Below are 20,734 nucleotides of genomic sequence, written 5' to 3' on the forward strand. Positions count from 1 at the left end.
GTATTTAGTGAGGTATGATTAATTAAATGCGCTGACAGTTCATTGCTCCAGCCAAACGGATTACACTGACTGGAGCCATGGACATAATAAGTGGAGCGGATGACCACTCCAAGATGGCGGCCCCGCGTCTCGTCAGCGCCTGTAGGCGGTAGCATTCGATGCTCCGTCTATCATATAAGATGTCTATGCTTAAAACAACCCTAAACGTTCGTTTTCAGAAATATGCAACTCACCAAGTGGTTAGTGGTGTTCTTTGATGTTCCTAATCAAATATCGTAGCGAAATACAGTTTATGTCGTGTTTTATTTGGCGTTTCTTAAATCCCATTGAAACGGAAACCGGACCGGAACCGGAACCGGAAGTGGGCTGTTTATGTTTGGCTGTTTGTTTGGTTGTAGTCTTTTCGCCCGGTTCTCTGTGCTTCCTTTCCTTTTTTTTTTTACTATCTATGTTAAAAAGAATAAGGAATAATGCCTCAGATAACACTTTATTTTGTTTAAATTATTTTTTATACTTTTTTATTTTATATGGACACAAGCAATTTCTTTAAATATTTACTAGGCTTAAAGGAAGCCGGATTATTACCTAATTTTACACTTTATTTTTTTTTTACACATTTTAAGATTTTATTTAAAGTCACACAAGTCACCCGTGACTCAAAAACCGTGACACGATCCGAACCGTGAGTTTTGTGAACCGTTGCACCCCTATGATAGTGATGATAGTGATACAGAGATGTACTCTGTACTCTCCAGCTGTAGAGCATCCTTAAGCCCCTCCCTACTGTACTCACTTCAATGATGTGATGCATTGTTTGCTGCTCTCGACAAGCACACAGTGGGGTTGGGCTGCTGCCCCATTTGTGAAGGCTGGCCAAGCATGGGCCTTGTCCAGTCCTGAATCTATTTAGTGTCGTCCACTGCTTCCTTGGTAGGTTGATGCCAGGGACCGGTAGGGCGAGGTCTGACACCAGATGTTTATTTGGGACGTCCTTGTACTCCCATTCCTTTTTCCAAACTAATTGGATGGTGAGATCAGCTGGTGGTGGGTTCTTCCAAATTGGTCGTCTACTTGGAAGTCGAGCAGTGGGTGGGTTGAAAATGTCCATGTGAATTGGAAGGTGAGGGGAGTCTTTGGTCTTTTGGAGCATCCTTTGAGTGCGGACTACTCGCCGGATGTGTGGAGGAGCTATGTTGGCGAGGGCAGGGGGCCAGGGGAGAGGTGTGGAGCGGATCGTTCCTGTTATGGTCCTCATTGTTGAGTTCAATTGGGTGCCCTCTACAAAGACTTAAAGGAGGAATTGTCACCCTTCATACAGCAGATCAAGAGGCAACTGCTTGGCTAAAGGACTTTGAATTCGCTAAATAAATAACTGTACTCACCACTAGTGACCTGTATCTAAAAAATACTGACTTAACAGTGAGTTGTATTAGTGACTGTACCTGAAAGTGCCAAAACACTGTATAAAGCACTTTGCCCCTGACACTGCTTTAAGATATAAAGTACTAGGAAGTAAAGTTATTTACAAGTCTTTACAACTAAGGTACGTGCTTTACAGTAAGTTGATGCTGACCACACATTGGGACATTTGATCCACATTTCGACTCCTACCTGCAGGCTTGTGTTGTTTAGTAGTTCCCCTCTCAGTCTAGTAATGGTTTACTTCCCAACAGAAGCTGATAATCAACACCAGAAAACACTAACCACAGCTATCGGTTATCACAGCAAATTCAATCTTTCAAATAAACGATCACATCATCAGATGAACACATTGTCTGCATTGATATTCCATCTGTAGTGTTTAATAAAAAGAAATTGGGGAAAAAATCAAAAAGGTCCTTATTTGACAGTTTTTCTGAATAAAGTGCCTTAATCCTCAACCACTCAAAGACATGGTATTAATGATGCCAACTAGAGTGTTCTTTACCTTGCTGAAGTCAAAGGCAGTACAGATAAGGGAAAGAGATATTTGAGCGGTTAAGTAAGCTTCCATTATTCCTATCCTCTCCCTACGGCGCCTCCTGAAGGAACAACTCATCATTGTGTGCTCAAGGGTCAAAGGTCGCTGGGTTCCTTCTCGCTATCGGCGGGGGGGTTAGTTGCTTCCGTTGTGATGAGCCTCCCACCCCTGCCCCGGCGGAGGGGGCGTGGACCAGAGGGGGTGTGTGCGAGCGGGAAAAACCACCACGTCACCGGCCTCCAGCTGGGTTCAAAGGACGTTAGCCCTGCCCAGCCGCCTTGCCCCACTGCTGGGGGGAGCCAATGTCAGCCCCAGCCATCAGTCAGGTGCAGTTGCTCGCAGACCACCCAGCATCTTCCCTCCATCCCTCTCTGCTCTGAGAGAACTTTCTACTGTAGCTGCTTGAAAACACTCCAGGCCAAGATGCCTAAAACAGTAAGATCTTCCTCTTTGGTTCCTCGTGGGGGATTTAGTTCAACCTAAATTAAGTTTTGTAAGGTGAAACAATGATGACATAATGACATGACGATGGTATAATTACATTCCCCCTAATGTCTTCTGTCTGGGTTTGTAACGGGACAATGTTTGATTTGATACTCGTATTGTGTTGGATAGAGCTCTGTTCTGCTTGGTTCTTGACACCAAGTCATGAGAACTCAGCCACTTATCTTCAATGACGTTGTGACATAATGAATGGAGACACTAAAGGTCTAAAGGTATTTGCTGTTCAACCCAAAGTCATCGTTCAACGTCTTTGTTTAATACGACTGCATCACCTTCTCTCACATGATCAGCAGCTCGCGGATTTCACTGTCTCTCAAGTTAGAAGTTAACTGCTCATGATCATATCACTGCGTTGTCTCTGTGGATACAGAGCAGCAACACCACTACCCAATAGAATTTTTTTTTATAAAAAATTCAACGTAACTCTGACGTTGCCCAGCTGGTGGGGGGCTAATGACGTCATCGTTTGCATTTCAGACGACCACACAAATCCTAACACGAAACTGCATAGGTCTGGATAGATTTGAAACCACCCTCGGACATGGTTTCAGAAATGTGCGGTTTCGGGCACCGGATTCGCCGGCTCCGTCTGGACGGTCGGCCGAAATGCACAAGACTTCTGCGGTTTCACCCAAAAATCGTCTCCGTGTGGACGGGGCCTAAGAACACTGGCTGATGTATGGTGCTGTGTGCTCTAACAGATGCCGGCGTTTCAAAGTGAAATGGTTAACCCAAAGTTGGTTACGTTTTCGGACATGACGTGTACCAACAATATTTCCACCGATAAGTGTGGCATTAGTGAATCATATCATTCGAACTCTATTTGTGTCGAGCACTTCGTGCAGAAACTGCGCTACAAAGCGCTGAACAAGCGCACAAAAAATGTTAAGAAGCAGAAGGAATGCTCTCTGTATTGGTAATGAGTAACTGTCCAATTACGAGCCATGCATATCCTAGGGCGGAAACCACAATGTAAAGGTTGCTGCTATGGCGAAAGTGGCGGCGGCGAATTTCTGAGCCCTGGGCAGTTCTCTGCATGATTTGGTGGCATGGTGTGAGGGAATGTCGCTGGAGTTACGATGCCACGGTCCGATGTTTCAGGACTTTATCTTTACGACCTGGTGTGCACTAAATAGTCACTTCATAAAACAGTTGGGTCAACACTTTAATGGGTCAGGGTTCACAGACAATTTTTTTACACCGTACTGAATTTTCCGTTGTGGAAAAGGGCAGGATGTCTTTTAGTACAGCTTCACGTTGAAACGTTCTCCTCAATTAGTTACGTATATACACCAAGGGAGTTCCAGGTTTCATAAATATTCGGGGCTTAGCCTAGAGGGAAAATGAAAATGCACGCGTAGCGAGTGGCAAATTGTATGCTTTATTGAGCATGCAAATCTTTTTATAACAACGGGTCTGACACTCTTTCTGCACCCCCTGGAGAGCCTAGGGGATTGAAAGCAGTCCACTCGATTGATTGGTTTACATGATGGGGAGACAATCGTTTGGGTAGGAAGGATGGATTCGGCCAGAGCACCACTCCTGATCCATCTGCGTGCCAGCGCAAACACGCCTGGCTCACTGACAAGGCATGGAGTTCACCCACCCGTTTTGCAGTCGCAATGGCAAGGAGGAATGCCATCTTCATGGACAGCCGAGTCAGGTCTGCCTGACTTAGTGGCTCAAATGGGGGTAGACATAAGGACCTCAGAGCTACTTGCAAGTCCCATGATGTTGCCCTCAGGGATCGTGGAGGTTGAAGCCTCTGGGCTCCCTTCAGAAACTGCCTGACTAGCTAGTGGGACCCTACCTTGTGGTTATCCACCCTTGCATGTGTGGCCGGGATCGTGGCCATATAAACGCGCAGGGTAAAAGCAGCTCTCCTGTTGTCAAACACAGACTGCAGAAAGTGTAGTATCACTACCACTGAGAAAGTCTCTGGGACTTCGCCCCATGCCACGCACCACTGTGAAAACAACTTCCACCTGTTTGCATAGAGCAACTTAGTGGAGGGTGCCCTTGAACTAAAAATGATACGGACCACTGACTGATCGCAAGACGTCAGCAGCGGGTCCTAGCTCTCAGGGGCCACACGTACAATCGCAGGCGCCCCGGATTCGTGTGCCATATGCGTCCGCCTACCTGAGACAGAAGGTCCTGTCTCTCTGGGAGGCACCAAGGCTCTCCATTGCGGAGTTTCAGTATTAGTGGGAACCATGACCTTCCTGGCCAATGTGGAGCCACCAGAAGTAGGCTGTGACTCAAGGGCCTGAAGAGCACCTTGCCCAAATGTCTGTCCTGGGACCCCTGGAAGAGAACAGAGGGTCCGTCGACACACCTCCGACAGGGGCGATGCGCCAGTCAAACCTGGCGGCGAGCCAACGTAACAGTTGACATTAATCTCCCTAGCTCCCTAGACATATACGCAAAAGTCTGCAGTGAAGCATCACTGAGGCTCTGTGCTGAATGATCAGCACCTGACCCCGGTATAGTTTGAGACAGCACCAGAAAGATGTGAGAAAGTGAATTCCCAAGACGTCCCACACCGGCAGCAATGTTGTAACTCCTGGTAAGGAGGTCATTTGTAACCCTGCACTGGGGCCGAGGGCAGCGCGCATCGGCTCTCAGAGCCTCGTCTGGGGAGACAACCAGGGATGCTATAGCAGGCTCAATCGGAGCTAACCGGTCCAAGGCATAAGTATCAGCGTTGGCCATAGTTGCCAGGAATCTCCTATCACTAGTGTGATGGGAGAGAGCCCTTGAATCTGGCCAGCATCTATGAAGCTCTGCGATGTACGGCTCAGAGGGGGGCAAAGAGAAAGCGGAAGGTTGAGCGGCCTGTGGAAAAAAGACATTCACAGGTGCAGATGAAACAGGTGCTTCCTCTAACCCCAGTCATGCCAGGACCATTCGCACGTCTGGTCTAACAGTGTCGCGGCCGGACACTGACTCTCTAGCCGAGCCGCCCAGAGACCCTTGAGAGAAAGCCTGAGAGGCAAAGGACGCTACCTTGCAGACCCCTTGTTCTTCCTCCTCTATAAAGAGGCTACAGGACGCAGCTGTAGACAGCATGTCATCCTCTGGATAAGTAAGTTGCGCAGCCGCAGGGGCCGCGGCTGGTACACCCTGAGCTGGCTGGAGGTTCTGTAGGAGGGCTTTAATTTGAGCAACCTCAATTGACATTGCCCAGAGTACAGCAAAATTGAGTGCCTAATGTAAAAAATATTATATATATATATATATACTGTATAGATATATAGTATCCTTTTTTTTATAGCTGTTGAAGAATTCAAGAAGAATTGTTCAGGAAATGTTTAAGATGCATCGGAGACATATCCGAGAACTGTTTAAGCCATATTCAAGACCCGTTGAACACTCATTTAAGTTAAGTTCTAGAACCTGCATCAACAAACTGAAGGATTTTGGGGCGCAACGGTTGCTCACCGGGTAGAGCGCGTACAGGCTCTGTATGGGCTCAGTCCTTACCGATTTCTGCCTGTGGTCCTCTGCTGCATGCCTTCCCCTCTACCTCCCAGGCTTCTCTGTCTATCACTATAATAAAAAGCATCAAAGAAAATTCAAATGCAAGGCTTTTAGAATCCTTTAGTTTAATTTTTGTCTGATATTTATGAATGCATATAGTTCTTACAGCCTGTGTAGTCCAACTGGTATGTTTTCGCATCAGTACCGCCAGGTTAGGGGTTTGATTCCCGGCTGCCCGTACACAAATTCATGCACTGCTGGGATTGCATGACGCTAAGACACAATTGTCTCTACCTATCTAACATCACATAACATAGCTTAGCATAACATAGCATAACAATGACTAACAAAGCATAACACTGACTAACAGCATAACATTGACTAACATAGCATAACATTTACTAACATAACATAGCATACCATAGCTTAGCATAACATAGCATAGCATAGCATAGCATAGCATAGCATAGCATAGCATAGCATAACCTAACTTAACTTACCGCATTGTTATGGAGGTGTTGGCTGGGAGGTCATGTGTCTAAAGAGAGGCGATGTGTGTTCTGCAGATCAACGTCCGGGTGACCACCATGGACGCAGAGCTAGAGTTCTCCTTCAAACCAAACACCACGGGGAAGCAGCTCTTTGACCAGGTCAGTACCCTAACCCTGACCCCAAACCGACCAAAACACCACCCCGAAGGAGTTCTAACCCATAACCAGAGTAACAGTCTAACCAGTGCTGGTGGGTGTGGCTACCAGTCTAACCAGTGCTGGTTGCGTGTGGGTACCAGTCTAACCAGTGCTGGTGGCGTGTGGGTACCAGTCTAACCAGTGCTGGTGGGTGTGGGTACCAGTCTAACCAGTGCTAATGGGTGTAGCTACCAGTCTAACCAGTGCTGGTTTGTGTTGGTAACAGTCTAACCAGTGCTAATGGGTGTAGCTACCAGTCTAACCAGTGCTGGTTTGTGTTGGTAACAGTCTAACCAGTGCTAATGGGTGTAGCTACCAGTCTAACCAGTGCTGGTTTGTGTTGGTAACAGTCTAACCAGTGCTAATGGGTGTAGCTACCAGTCTAACCAGTGCTGGTCGGTGTGTGTACCAGTCTAACCAGTGCTGAGTCACCCTGCTATCGACCCTCCGATACCTAGGGATCAGGACACATTCCTCCCTGACTCATCCTGCAGACACACCCTCTGCTGTGACCGGGAGAGGAGGTCTGACTGCGTCTCTAGGTCTCACTGCGTCTCTAGGTCTCACTGAGTCTCAATGCGTCTCTAGGTCTCACTCACTAGTCTAAAAGCAATACTAAACTCAGAACTCCACTAATGTGACACACAGACATGTCGTGACGATTGAATACACAGGGAAACACAATCGTGATACAATGACCCTATGATGACCAGATCATGTAGGGAGACCTCTGTTGGAGATACTTAGAAGGACAGAATTGCTATACAGGCTCACACGACAAGTCTAATCTAAGATACGATTATGACAGATGGTTCAGTGACTGATTAGATTTTGAGTGTATTATGACGATGATGATGGTTATGCTGTACTTGTCGAATTAAACAATAAATTGTGATTTTATCACAGATCCTAGATCAGACAGTGATTGCAGATTTCAGAACAGGACAATCGTTAGATTACTCATCAGACTGAGTTAAGATCCTAGATCAGACGGTGATTGCAGATTTCAGAACAGGACAATCGTTAGATTACTCATTAGACTGATTTTAAAATCCTAGATCAGACATTGATTGTGGATTTCAGAACAGTAAGATTTAAGATCGCACTGTGATCGTTAGATTACCGATTAGACTGTGATTTAAAGACCGATCAGGCTGTGATTGTAGAGTTCCGAACAGTGAGATTCCAGATCAGACCGCGTTTGTTAGATGACTGAGGAGACTGTGATTTTGAGAGCCCAGATTTGACAGATTGCTACATGATGTATCAGAATGTAACTATAATGGCTGAATCGGTGTTCTCTGTGTCCAAGGTGGCCAGGACCATCGGCCTGAGGGAGATCTGGTACTTCGGCCTGCAGTATCTGGACAACAAAGGCTTCCAGTCCTGGCTCAAGTTTGACAAGAAGGTAAACAGAGGAAGGACTCGCACAGATGACTGAATGAACTGGTCCTGCCAAAAATCAGTTTTATGCTTTCATGGAAGGAGTTTTACGTGTAGAATAATCAGTTTTTTAAGTCGATTTATAATAATTATTCTTTTGAGGAGAATAATAAATTGCATTTCTTTGTCTAATTACAATTAGATACACATATTTTGAATTGAATATACTTCTGCAAAGCCGCGCTGAGCTACACAATGCTATGCCAAGCTGAGTGCTTCTCGGGGTCATGCCCTCATTTCTTCACTCTCACACTGCTGTCTACCCCGTTCATTCATTCCACATTCGGACGTCCTCTCCTTCCCCCCCCCCCCCGCCCAGGTGACGGCCCAGGACGTGAGGAAGGAGTCCCCCCTGCTGTTCAAGTTCCGGGCCAAGTTCTACCCGGAGGATGTGGCTGACGAGCTGATCAAGGACGTGACCCAGAAGCTCTTCTTCCTGCAGGTGAAGGATCTGATCCTGGGCGACGAGATCTACTGCCCCCCGGAGACGGCCGTGCTGCTCGCCTCCTACGCCGTCCAGGCCAAGTTCGGAGACTACAACAAGCATGTTCACGAGCGCGGCTACCTGTCCGGAGACCGGCTGCTGCCCAAGAGGTACGCACACACACACACACACACCCAAAACACCTAACAAACACTCAGAAACCTAACACACATAACACTAACACACACCCAGAACACCTAACACACACTCAGAAACCTAACACACACACACACACCTAACACACACACACACACAAAAACAGACCTACACACACACTGATACCTAGTACTAGTGCTCCAAAGTACCACTAGTGGTACGCGTACCCCTATTTGAGAACCGCTGCCTTAGCTAACCCCGGCCACCCTCTGTCTCTGCTGCCCAGGGTTCTGGACCGACACAAGATGTCCAAGGACAAGTGGGAGGAGCGGGTGCAGACCTGGCACGACGAGCACGGCTCCATGGTCCAGTGAGCTCACCTGGAATCCGCTCCGATTACCCTTTGACCCATTACTTAATGACTAATGCATATCGAATAGGCCACAATACAATAAAATAATTGTATTCAATTTGTCATTCAACAATAGAAAAAAAAGGACATTTCTATGGATGTTATGCAGTGTTAATGAATGACAATAAATGACACAAAATGGCCGTCTCATCCGACCACACTCCTGTGTGTGTTCCCTAACCCGAACCCTGACCCTAACTCCTCTGTGTTCGCTAACCCTCACCCTGACCCTAACTCGTGTGTGCTCCCTAACCCTAACCCTGGCCCACAGAGAAGACGCGGTGCTGGAGTACCTGAAGGTCGCCCAGGACCTGGAGATGTACGGCGTCAACTTCTTCAAGATCAAGAACAGGAAGAGCACGGACCTGTGGCTGAGCGTGGACGCCCTGGGCCTCAACATCTACGTGAATGCTGACAGGTGAGTCCCAGCGCGCGTGTGCGAGCGTGTCCTTGCGTGCGTGTGTGTGTGACGTTGGGCTGCGGCCACTAACCCAGCCTCCCCCCCCCCCCCCCCCCCCAGCACGTTTGACCGCTAGACCAAGGGTTTGTGTTCACAGAGTTAATTTGTGTCCGTGTGGGTTCTGACGTTACACTGATAGCAATTTAAATAATTTTGCCTATTGAGTCGAGGGAGAGAGGTCTCATTTCTTAATGCTTTTTTTTGCCTTGATTTTTATTTTTCATTTTGGGGTTTTATAGTTTTCCTATTTACATTAACTGCTCTATTCATTTCAATGCTTGTCATGTCTTGTCAATGTGTTAACCTTTAGTCATTTTTGGTGTCTTTGCTATCAGTATTTGAAAGATGAGCCGTGGACTCTGTGTGTGTACATATAAATATATTTACATATACACACACACATGTACAAACTATCTGCTCATATACAAAAGTCATTACGGGCAGAACTCTTTCCCAAGGCTCACTCCTAAGATCGGTTTCGCCTGGAGCGAAATCCGGAGCATCTCCTCAAAAGACAAGAAGTTCATCATCAAGCCCATCGACTGGAAAGCTCCGGTGAGTAACTGGTAACCCTCTTCTGAACTGAAGAAGAGAGACGCACAGTGTTTACCCTCATGTCTATGAAACAATGTAGTTAAATAAACGGGCGTCGTGCCTCTGTTTGAACCCGGTCACAGGTTTGAATTCGACCCACGAGCAAACATGTTGTACTACGTTTTCCACGACTTGCGTTGATGTCTTTATTTACCTCCTGCCATAAAGGCAATCAGATTTTTTTTTTTTTTAAGAGATAAGGGATGAAAATCATGGACTAATATCGTATAGTTCTGAATATCATAAATTATACTGACAGTTTAATGATAGTTACTGTACCTTGTACACCCTGGCACCTGTACCTAATGTACGCACTTATTGTATGTTGTACGTCCTGGCACTTAAGAATAGCACTTAGCATTGTGTAGCATCATATCCAAGCTATCTTTGCTATATACAGGGAATGGGTTAACCTAGTGATTGTTATTGCTTGGCACTTGGTTCTATGAACATCCTTACTGTACCCCCAGCGATATATATTGTTTCTCTTCTTCTGACAAATGTACTTACAGTATTTTAAGCCGCTTTGTATAAAAGCGTCTGCTGAATGCCCTCAATGTAAACGTGAATAAAGATGTAATTCCACGTTACGAGTTGGTGTGTGACGCGTGTGTTGTGCGCAGGACTTTGTGTTCTACGCGCCGCGTCTGCGTGTGAACCGCTGCATCCTGCAGCTGTGCACGGGGAACCACGAGCTGTACATGCGCCGCCGCAAGCCAGACACCATCGAGGTGCAGCAGATGAAGGCCCAGGCCAAGGAGGAGAAGCTGCAGAAGAAGATCGAGAGGTGGGCCACACACAGAAAAACACACTCAAACACACAGACACACAAACGACCAGGCAAACAGGCAAATAAACGAACACAGAAACAGGCAAACACACACACACGCACACAGAGAAACAAACCCAGAAGCAAACCACAAACAAACAAGCAAACACACAAACGAATACACAAACTCAATCTCGGTGTTAGAATCTCGGGGAGGGTTGGAAGCAATGAATCATGGGAGGTCCACGCCGTGAAGGTGAACATCCATGTTGTGTTCCGCAGAGACAATCTGGAGGGGGAGAAGAGGAAGCAGGCGGCCAACGAGAAGAAGAAGAAGGCGGAGATGGAGAGGGAGACGCGCGACCTGAAGATCCGGCTGTCGCAGTATGAGGAGACCACGAAGAACGCGATTCCTACCCATGGTCTTTTGCTGAGTGTCCCCCCCTCTATCTCCAATACATTCCAGTCTATCTCACTCTATCATAAAGCAAAAAATATATAAAAAATATTCAATTGATTGCCCGCTTAAAGTAAGTAATAACATCACAACATGTTGTCTACGGAATAACGCAACGTACTTTTGGAGAAATTAATCAGGAATCACCATATCAGACCTTTCATCATCGTGTAAAAAAAAGTCTCTGAACGAGAGTTACATAAAAAAACACTCGATCAAACCAAACCAAACCCAGTGGGAGGCGGCTCCCTCTGCTGTTGAGGTGGTGAATTAATGAAACTCCCTGTACTGATTAAGCAAGAAGAAGAAAGATTGAAGGGGAATAGCTCCACACTAGGTCCATGTTGCCTTACCTCGGGGTTGGGACCCCAGCTGACATACCCATGGGGTCGAGACTCGTGACTCCTAGCCGTGAGCATACTGCCTCTTAACGACTAAACCAGAAACCCAGACGAACCACTTGTGATGCCATCAGCGTACGCTCACAGGGATGCTAACATTAACGGCTAGACAATCTGTCACGAAGCATCTTGAGGATCGTTTTTCAAACTTAAGTGTAAGGACCTCTGAAACTAGGTCCTTAATTAATTACATATCTATGTTATATATATATTGCTGTTTAAGTTGTACAGTACTGTTGATCTACTTCATTTGCCAGAGGCCCTTACATCAGCATAAAGGGCCAAACACACTCTAGCCCCCCTGTAGAGGCCCCTGGGGCCCCAGAACCTCCAGGCTCCCCCCCGACCCCAGAGGAGGACCCAGGTGGCTGGGTGGACAGGTGTGTCCCCCCTGTAGAGGCCCCTGGGGCCCCAGAACCTCTAGGCTCCCCCCCCGTCCCCAGAGGAGGACCCAGGTGGCGGGGGCGATCGGTGTGTCCCCTCTGGAGAGGCTGTGCTCTGACCTCCTCCTCCTCCTCCCCCCCAGACCTCCAGGAGCAGCTGGAGCGGGGCCTGCGGCTGGAGGAGGAGCGGCGGAGGGTGGAGCAGGAGGCGGCGCGTCTGGAGACGGAGCGCATGGAGGCCATCATCGCCAAGGAGGAGCTGCTGGTGAGGAGAGGGGGAGGTGGAGGGCTGGGGAGGTAGGCTGGTGGAGTCAGGGTTGTGGAGGAGGTGATGGGAGGCGGTTCTGATGTTGGAGGAGCTCGATGGGTGGGATTCAGGGTAGGGGGGAGGGTGGTGGTGATGGAGATAGGTGGTGGTGGTGGAGGAGGTGATGGGAAGAGGAGGTGGTGGTAGTGGTGGTGGTGGAGGTAGGCTCATGGAGGCAGGAGGTGGTGGGGATGGAGGAGGCAGTTATCTAGGTACTGTATTACAATAGTAATGAAGCGTAGTAACACAGTACCGATTAACTGTCTGGACCAGAATCTGTAGATTACCATCCTCTATACTACAGACCATGGTATCAGATATGCCATAATACTACCACATTAGTACTGTGGTGTTACCGCTCCTAGAAGTAGAAGTACTGAGGCTGAACTGTGACTTACGACTAGTGGGACCCGAGGGTTTAACGAGAACTGCCGGGTCGTATGCTACAGGCTACGTCTCCTTTATTAGCGGAGGCTCTAAAGAAGGGCCCCATGTCACGCCAATCCCATGCAAGTACAGTACGCCGTCCTACAGGAAGCAGATGTGTTCCTTACATTAGCGCCGCAGCAGGTGCGCACCTGGGGATGGTGGTCCACGTGTCCATAGGGCCGTGTGTTGAGGAAGCTGACTTTGAACCGTCTTTGTCTCTCCATTCCAGGCTGGAGAGCTGGCGGAGTTGGAGAGCGCCGTGAGGAAGGAGCCGGAGGGAGAGCCGAAGACGGGCCTGGGGGAGGCGACGCCCGGGAAGAGGCGGTGCAGGAAGGACCTGTTCTCCGGCTTGGAGGCGTTCAGCCGGGTCGACGCCCACGCCATCAGGGTCGGGGCGGAGGTGAGCGGCGGCGGGTTGCACCCGGACACCGCCACAGTCTCAGGTTGCACAACATCACAGAGAACCCCGTGAGACACCCCGGGAATGCTTTTACCTTAAGTAGCTCCCGGGAGAGGGAGGGCCTTTTAAAACACAAGAACCCAGACGGGACCCGAGTTCTTAAACACATCCCAATACACAGCGTGACAGGAGCCACCACGCCAAATGGAACGGCTAATCCACCAGGCTTTGGTGGCGGGGCGGTGTGGTCGCCGCACACAAGCCTTAGGAGAGCAACCCTAAAAGGCTGATTATGGTTCCACGTTGATGCAACGCAAGGACCATGCAGACGCCTCGACGCAGCATTCATCCTGTTTCGGTTCTGCATCGGGATTTAGTAGGCGGACCAACCACAGCCCTTTCTGCTGGTTAAAAAAATTTGGCTGTGCTAATCAGGCTCATGCGGTGGACGCAAGGAGGGTCCGAGAGGATGTAACGGGTCCGTAAAACCACTTGCGTTGCGTCAACGTGGTGGAACCATAATCAACTCTTAAGGCCCGGCTCCCAAAGGTCAGCCACGTTCCATGGGAGACGTCCATGGACGTGGACAAAGCACAGTTTCCAGCGAAGTAGTTAGTGGGGTCCTATTTATACAGCTGCTGGGTGGTGGGGGCTAATGGAGAGGCACCTGCCATAAGATTAAACACAAGCGGGACAGAGGTCTGGCCGCGACACAACATGGAGGCTTCTGAAGCATTTAGAAGGGAGAAGACATCATCTATTCACCACACGGGCACACATGTATGATTCATAAAATGTATGCTTCTCAACACAAATTACTCAGATAATACATGTTCTACAATTTGGTTTTACATCTACGTTTTCACAACACGTATGATTCATAACATTTTCTACACTATATGGTTCATGTTCCCAACACGCATGGCTGGTTTTCCAAGCGCGAGTTCTCCAGTGCTGAGACTGTCCATGTCCGTGAACAACAGTTCACCCCAACAATGGTCAATAGACTGAGTAAAAGGTTCTCTCCCTTTGTATTTGAAGCTGTGTCTCTATCATTTCAGAGAGAATTGTAGTGCTTGAATACTGCTGAATGTTAGACACTCAGTTGGCAAAACCTTTGACATCTCTATTGACAAGTTGTGGGAAATACACATATAAAATAAATAACCAAAAATAAAAGTAGGTCATTCCATAAATATATATAGATATAGATATTGCTGTGTGTCCAATGGTAATGTATTGGCTGTACACTTTCAGTAATAATATGATTTTTAAAAGAGACAACTTAATCTGTAACACATTTCAGCACTAATATCAAGCTTCCCATGCTGTGTTTCGCCGTGTGGTTCCAGCTGAAGCAGAAGTGTGTGTATGAGGTGAAGACCATCGCCCAGATCATCACGCAGGAAGCTCAGACTGAGCTGGAGAGGCTGCGAGCCATCTGGGTCTGGTTGTGCCACAACATAGGTGGGTTTGGCTCCAGCCCAGATCCCCCCCACCCCCTCCACTCCCAACCCCTCAGCCGATTCTGCTGCTCTGAACTTAGTTAGCAAGACTTTAAAGCAACTATAAGAGACAATTTTAGTTAGCAATACTTTAGCGCAACTACAAGAGACAAGTTTAGTTTGCAATTCTTTAACGCAACTTTAAGGTTCAAGTTTAGTTAGCAATATATTAACGCAACTATAAGGTTCAAGTTTAATTAGAGATACTTTAACGCAACTATAAGTTTCAAATTTAGTTAGAGAAACATTAACACAACGATAAGGTTCAAGATTAGTTAGAGATACATTAACACAACTATAAGGTTCAGGTTTAGTTAGCCGTACTTTAACGCAACTATAAGGTTCAGAGATATTGACGTACCCTTGGTTAATATTGAAGTTGTACTGCATGTGTTGCTCTGCAGAGTACGATGTGAGCGGGTACCTGGGCCAGTCGAAGATGCTGTACTCCCCGGAGGAGGTGATCGCTGCAGGGAAGGGCGTCTGCTCTGGCTATGCCAGCCTCTGTCTGAAGATGTGCAGGTCAGAGACCTCCATCCCTCTCTCTGTTCCCCCAACCCTAGCTCCATCCTCCTCCTCTCGTCGTGCTGTGGGCGGCAGTAGCTCAGGAGGTAGAGCAGGTTGGATGGTAACCGCAAGTTGCTAGTTCGAGGTATCCCTGAAAGCAAGGCACCTCACCCTGACTGCTCCTGACGAGCGGGCTGTCGACTTGCATGGCCGACGCCGCCGTCGGTGTGTGAATGTGTGTGTAAATGGGTGAATGTGGGTGCAATATTTTAAAGCGCTTTGGGTGCCCACTGGTTACAAAAAAACGCTAAATAGATGCAGTCCATTTACTAACACTCCAATGGATCAGCCATTGATCATATGATTTATATATATATATATATATATATATATATATATATATATATATATATATATATATATATATATATATATATATATATAGAGGTATCATATGATGTAGTAATGATCATTACCATGTAGTGATATCTCCAAGCTGGTTTGCTGTATGTTCAGAGAGGTGGGCCTCCAGTGCCAGGAAGTCAGCGGCTACGGCAAGGGCGTCGGACACCGGCCGGGTCAGAGCCTCCGGGACGTGCGGTCGAATCACATGTGGAACGCTGTGCTGCTGGGGGGGCAGTGGTTCCTCATGGACGCCTGCTGGGGCGCCGGTCATATGGACATGCAGCACAAGAGCTTCGTCAAGGAGTAAGACGCAGACTCAGAAGCATTAACCAAGAGTACCGAGACGATGGAAAGTCCTCTGGAAGTCTTAGTCTTCACCTCAAACCCTCTGCTGCGTTTCCTTGACTTAGGTTCAATGATTTCTACTTCCTGACCGATCCGGAGGACTTTGTGGAGTCTCACTTCCCTGACAAGGAGGAATGGCAGCTCCTGGACCAACCCATGACCCGGGAGGAGTTTGAGATGCTGGTCTCAAAGTCCTCCACGTTCTTCACCCTGGGCCTGAAGCTCATCCAGCCGAAGCACTTCTACACGATCACAGGTGGGCCTCCAGCTTTAGTGATAGGCAGGTTTCACATCACTCCTGTTCATAGTTCACCGAGACTTTGGAGGATTCACAGGAAGCATAGCTAGCATAGTTATGCCATGTCCCCAAAATATTGCAGGAACAACTTCAATTGTAAACACGGTCAAACTAGGAGTATCTTTATGTTGCTGCCAATTCCAACTCAGTAGACGTTAACACTTATACTTCAATCCCATCACAGGCTGGTCCCTGATTTGACCGATCAGAAACAGCCCTTACAACAAGCTTTGTTTAACCAGTGCTGTGTTTCCCTCCTCAGACGACGGGGAGGTGAACCTGTCCATCAGCTCCTCCATGTCAGTGACCTACACCTATGACATCACCCCACGACATGACCTCCTTCACGGGGGCAACGCCGAGCAGAAGGAAACCAGCAGGTCCTCTTGGGGCGTGATGACCATGTCCCACCGCACCATGCGCCTGCAGATCCTGCCCCGCGCCCAGGGGACCTACGACATCATGGTTTACGCCCGGCTCGAGTTAGCCTCCGGTCCGCTGAGCTCTGTCTGCTCCTTCACCGTGGAGTGCCCGGCCCCCAGGGCCATGGAGGAGATCCCCGAGAACCCCTCATGGTTCTGGGGCCTGCAGGTCGGCTCCGAGGCCCTGGGCGTGGCCCCGGGAGGCTCCCCGGGGAGCCATATGCTGGAGGTGGAAGAGGGCGAGCTGGAGCTGACGATGAAGACCTCCCGGTCTCTGATGGCCCTGTGCGAGCTGGTCCATCTGGGGCTGGAGCCCGCCCTCACAAAGCGATGCCTGGCTACGCAGATCCGCCCGGACGGCCTGACGGTCCACACGCTCTGCCCGTCCCGCGGCTTCTACCGCCTGTCCGTGTTCGTGCGAGACTACGACAAGCCGGAGGACCGCTTCCAGAACGCCGCAAACTTCCTGCTGCACTGCAAGGTGGCGACCGAGGTTGAGCTGTTCCCGCCGGGCCTTGGCTCGGAGTGCGGCCCGGGGACCAGCACGCTGCAGGCGGGCCTTTCCAAGTTCAACCACACGGGGGTGCTGGTGAGCACGCAGCAGGGGAAGTGCAACGTCACCTTCCACAATCAGCAGGACCTGGAGCTCCACGCCGTGCTGTGGAGGGCGGAGGGCCAGGAGCCGGCCGTCCGCCTGGAGCGCCACCTCTTCTGCACCTTCACCGACAGCAGGGTCATGGTGAGCACCAGCCTGCCCGGCCCGGGGGTGTACCGCCTGGGGCTCTACGCCCGGACCACCCCCGGCGCCGCCTTCAACCCCATATGTGACTTTGTCCTGAGGAGCAGCTGCGAGCAGCCGGGGCTTCCCTTCCCCAGCATCTAAACCCGCCTGGGGGAAGCTTCAGGGTCAGGGTCCCGGGGGCCAAGAAGGTGAGCGCGATTGGGGAGGAGAGGGTGGAGCTGAAGATGAACAAAAGCCGGGTGTGGGAGGGGGATGTGTTCACAGGGGGCGTCCGACAGGTCCAGCTGGCGTCCTCCTCCTCGGAGTACTCCGGATCCATGGACATCATGTTGGCCTTTGACATCAGGGGTTCAGCCGCACTACGTTAAAGCCACGCTTAAACCACTCGGCCGCTAAACGCTTTTCTTCAGAAGCGCTTTGATACAGGCTTGACCAAACAGGGGGTCCGTGTCCATGACCGATGCCAGAGGCTGGTCCGCACGTTTAGCATTGTTGCTTTTTTATTTTTCTCGAGTGCCATTACCTGAGAGCCTTTCAAGTTGACACGAAACAGGTAGGCAGACAATCACAAACAAGCTCGTTCGGATGGCCCTCAGAGAAAGCCTTCCTGCCATTGTCCCCCCGCATTCTGGCACCTCTTTGTGGCGTGCCGCGAGACCCAGTGCTCAGGTTCGGGGACTCAAAGCCCAGGGAGGAAATGCAAGGATTTATTGCCCCCTGTCCCAGACAGACAGGATGGCAGCAGCACACTGCTGACTGGCAGTTTCCCCCATGGAGCTCCGAACTGCTCGCTGTTCAAGGGTGGGGAACATACCAGTACACATACTAGCCAAGGCCTCCGCTGTAACCACGACTGTTTAAACGACGTGCAGTAATAAAAACATTGTTGTTAAAACCCTGAGTCTCTTTACTGTTTATTAACCAGGTAGCCATTGAGGATTTGATTGTAATGGTCTACCTTTCCTGTTTAGGATTTTAAGTCAAATTTAGGATTGATAATCACAGAGCAATGGTTTGTTTAAACTGGTTTTAATAGGTCACAACAACTTACTTGATGATTAAGGACAAATGCTGGACTGCTGCCTTGTGTGAGTTTCATCCTATTTACATGATGTAGGCGATCCTTAAGGGAGTTGAACCCAGCAAGGGGGGTACACCCCATCCTTCTGCTGTTTCAAACACAGCAACACAACACAAGGGAGGTGGGAGGGTACCTCACAGATATGGTTTAAATAGGGGGGTACTGTTAAAGTACTATGGTTCAAAGTACTTTAACAGCAAGTACAGTTTAGCTGTGAGGAGTTGTGCCCCACAGCCTAAAAAGGAGAGGATCAGAATCTCCCCAAGTTCTAGACATCCAGAGGTCATGCAGGCACGTGCAATTGTGGAGGAGGCGCGACGAAGCTTTGACCGCGAATGGACCACCGAGAGGCGTGGAGTTTTGAACGAGGCCAAACAAAGACTCTTCAATACCTACGATCAGTTCAAATGGGATGAGCTGATGGAGAAGGTACGGAGAGTGGAGGCAGCGCAGGGGGAACAACGGTCTGGGGAGTCATGGAGGGTCAGAAATGAGATGAGTGGGCGCAAGAGGTCGAAGGAGGGACAGGTAGCAGGCTGCAGCCCAGAGGACAGAGTGACCACCTAGTTCACCCACTTCCGTGATCTCCTCGGCACCCACCCGAGAGTGGATGGAGCTGAGGAAGAAATATCTGCCGTCCTAAGAGATCTCAAAATTGACGATGGCCCCTTTAAAATTAGTGAGCTTGCAGCAGTAAATTCCACCCTGAAGCAAGGGACAAGTGCTGGGCCAGACGGCATTCCCCCAAAAATGCAACCTCGACGACTTCATCCTGGAGATCTGCAACCTAGTTCTGATGGAAAACATCAAGCCCCATATGTGGTCTCTTTCCAACATCATCCCCGTGCCTAAATCTGGAGATCTATCAAAGCCAGACAACTACCGAGGCATCAGTCTGACATGTATCATCGCAAAGATGTACAACCGTATGATACTGAATCAGATACGGGGTGCCATAAACCCTCACCTGAGAGAGAACCAAAATGGCTTTAGAGAGGGGAGAGCCACCGTATCCCAGATCCTAGCCTTAATGAGGATCATCGAAGAGGTAAAAAAGAACAACCTGACAGCGGTCCTGTGTTTTATTGATTTCAAAAAAGATTTTGACTCAATACACAGAGGAGTGATGATGACCATTCTTAAGGCTTACGCTGTCCCTCCTAACCTACTTCGGGCAATAGGTACCATGTATGAGGGCACAAGAGCAAGGGTCGTAACCCCAGATGGCGACAGTGAGGAGTTTGACATCCTAGCAGGGGTGTTACAAGGAGACACCCTCGCCCCCTTCCTCTTCATTATAGTGATGGACTACGCACTCAGGCAAGCCATCAGTGGACGAGAGCTGGAACTCGGCTTCACCATTACACCGAGGAGGTCTAGGAGATACCCTGCCGTAGTCCTAACAGAGCTGGGCTATGCAGACGACATCAGCCTGATATCGGATTGTGTAGAGCAGGCACAGGAGCTCTTCACCAGAGTGGAGACGGAATGTGCCAAGGTTGGTCTTAGGCTAAATGCCAAGAAAACCGAGGTAATCACAACATCCTCCCGGACCATCCACCCCTAATTACAACAGGGGGCATTGCTCTGAAGGAAGTCAATGACTTCAAGTTCCTGGGAGTGGAGTCTGTTCTACTGTATGGTTGTGAAACCTGGACCCTGAAGCCAACCCTACAGAGGTCTCTGGATGGGTGCTACACCAGAATGCTCCGCACAGTACTTAACATAAACCAGAACGTGCATGTTACCAACAAGCATCTGTATGGTGGGCTACCAGGGCTGAGCGAGAAGGTAGCAGCCAGGAGAAACCGCGAGCTTCCAGCAAGCAGGCTGGTGCTATGGGAACCAACACACGGGCATCGATCAAGAGGACGTCCCACACCAACATACGTGGACATACTTCTGAAAGACGTGGGAACAGAAAGCGCTGGCGAACTAGCCAGATGCATAGGGGATCGAGAGGATTGGAAGGACCGCTGGAGGACTCGTCCGAGGAAGACCTAGAGAGAGAAAGGGGGAGGGAGGGAGAGGGATTGACAGAATATATGGATAATAATATATGGGAGAGGGAGGTTAGAGGGTAGACAGAGAAGGAGAAGGAGCAAAAAGGGGAGTTAGATAGGGGTAAACCGGAAAAAAAGGAAGAGTGAGACGGCGG

General features: G+C 49.1%; 2 protein-coding genes across 2 annotated transcripts; both read left to right on the forward strand.

Moving 5' to 3' along the window:
* Positions 1–2,324: 2,324 nt before the first annotated feature.
* LOC115543626 (moesin-like) lies at positions 2,325–12,254 on the forward strand. Its single transcript, XM_030356044.1, has 10 exons — positions 2,325–2,395; positions 6,514–6,597; positions 7,949–8,044; positions 8,399–8,673; positions 8,946–9,029; positions 9,343–9,489; positions 9,990–10,086; positions 10,749–10,912; positions 11,177–11,316; positions 12,196–12,254. Exons 1-10 carry the CDS (start codon positions 2,384–2,386, stop codon positions 12,252–12,254), a joined length of 1,158 nt encoding a protein of 385 aa, XP_030211904.1. The 5' UTR covers positions 2,325–2,383.
* Positions 12,255–14,569: 2,315 nt separating this feature from the next.
* LOC115543627 (kyphoscoliosis peptidase) lies at positions 14,570–17,636 on the forward strand. The gene is made up of 5 exons (XM_030356045.1): positions 14,570–14,738; positions 15,181–15,298; positions 15,800–15,991; positions 16,099–16,289; positions 16,594–17,636. The coding sequence occupies exons 1-5, from the start codon at positions 14,597–14,599 to the stop codon at positions 17,634–17,636; spliced, it is 1,686 nt and encodes a 561-aa protein (XP_030211905.1). The 5' UTR covers positions 14,570–14,596.
* Positions 17,637–20,734: the final 3,098 nt, after the last annotated feature.

Source organism: Gadus morhua, chromosome 5 (genome assembly GCF_902167405.1).
Source record: "Gadus morhua chromosome 5, gadMor3.0, whole genome shotgun sequence".
Lineage (NCBI taxonomy): Eukaryota > Metazoa > Chordata > Actinopteri > Gadiformes > Gadidae > Gadus > Gadus morhua.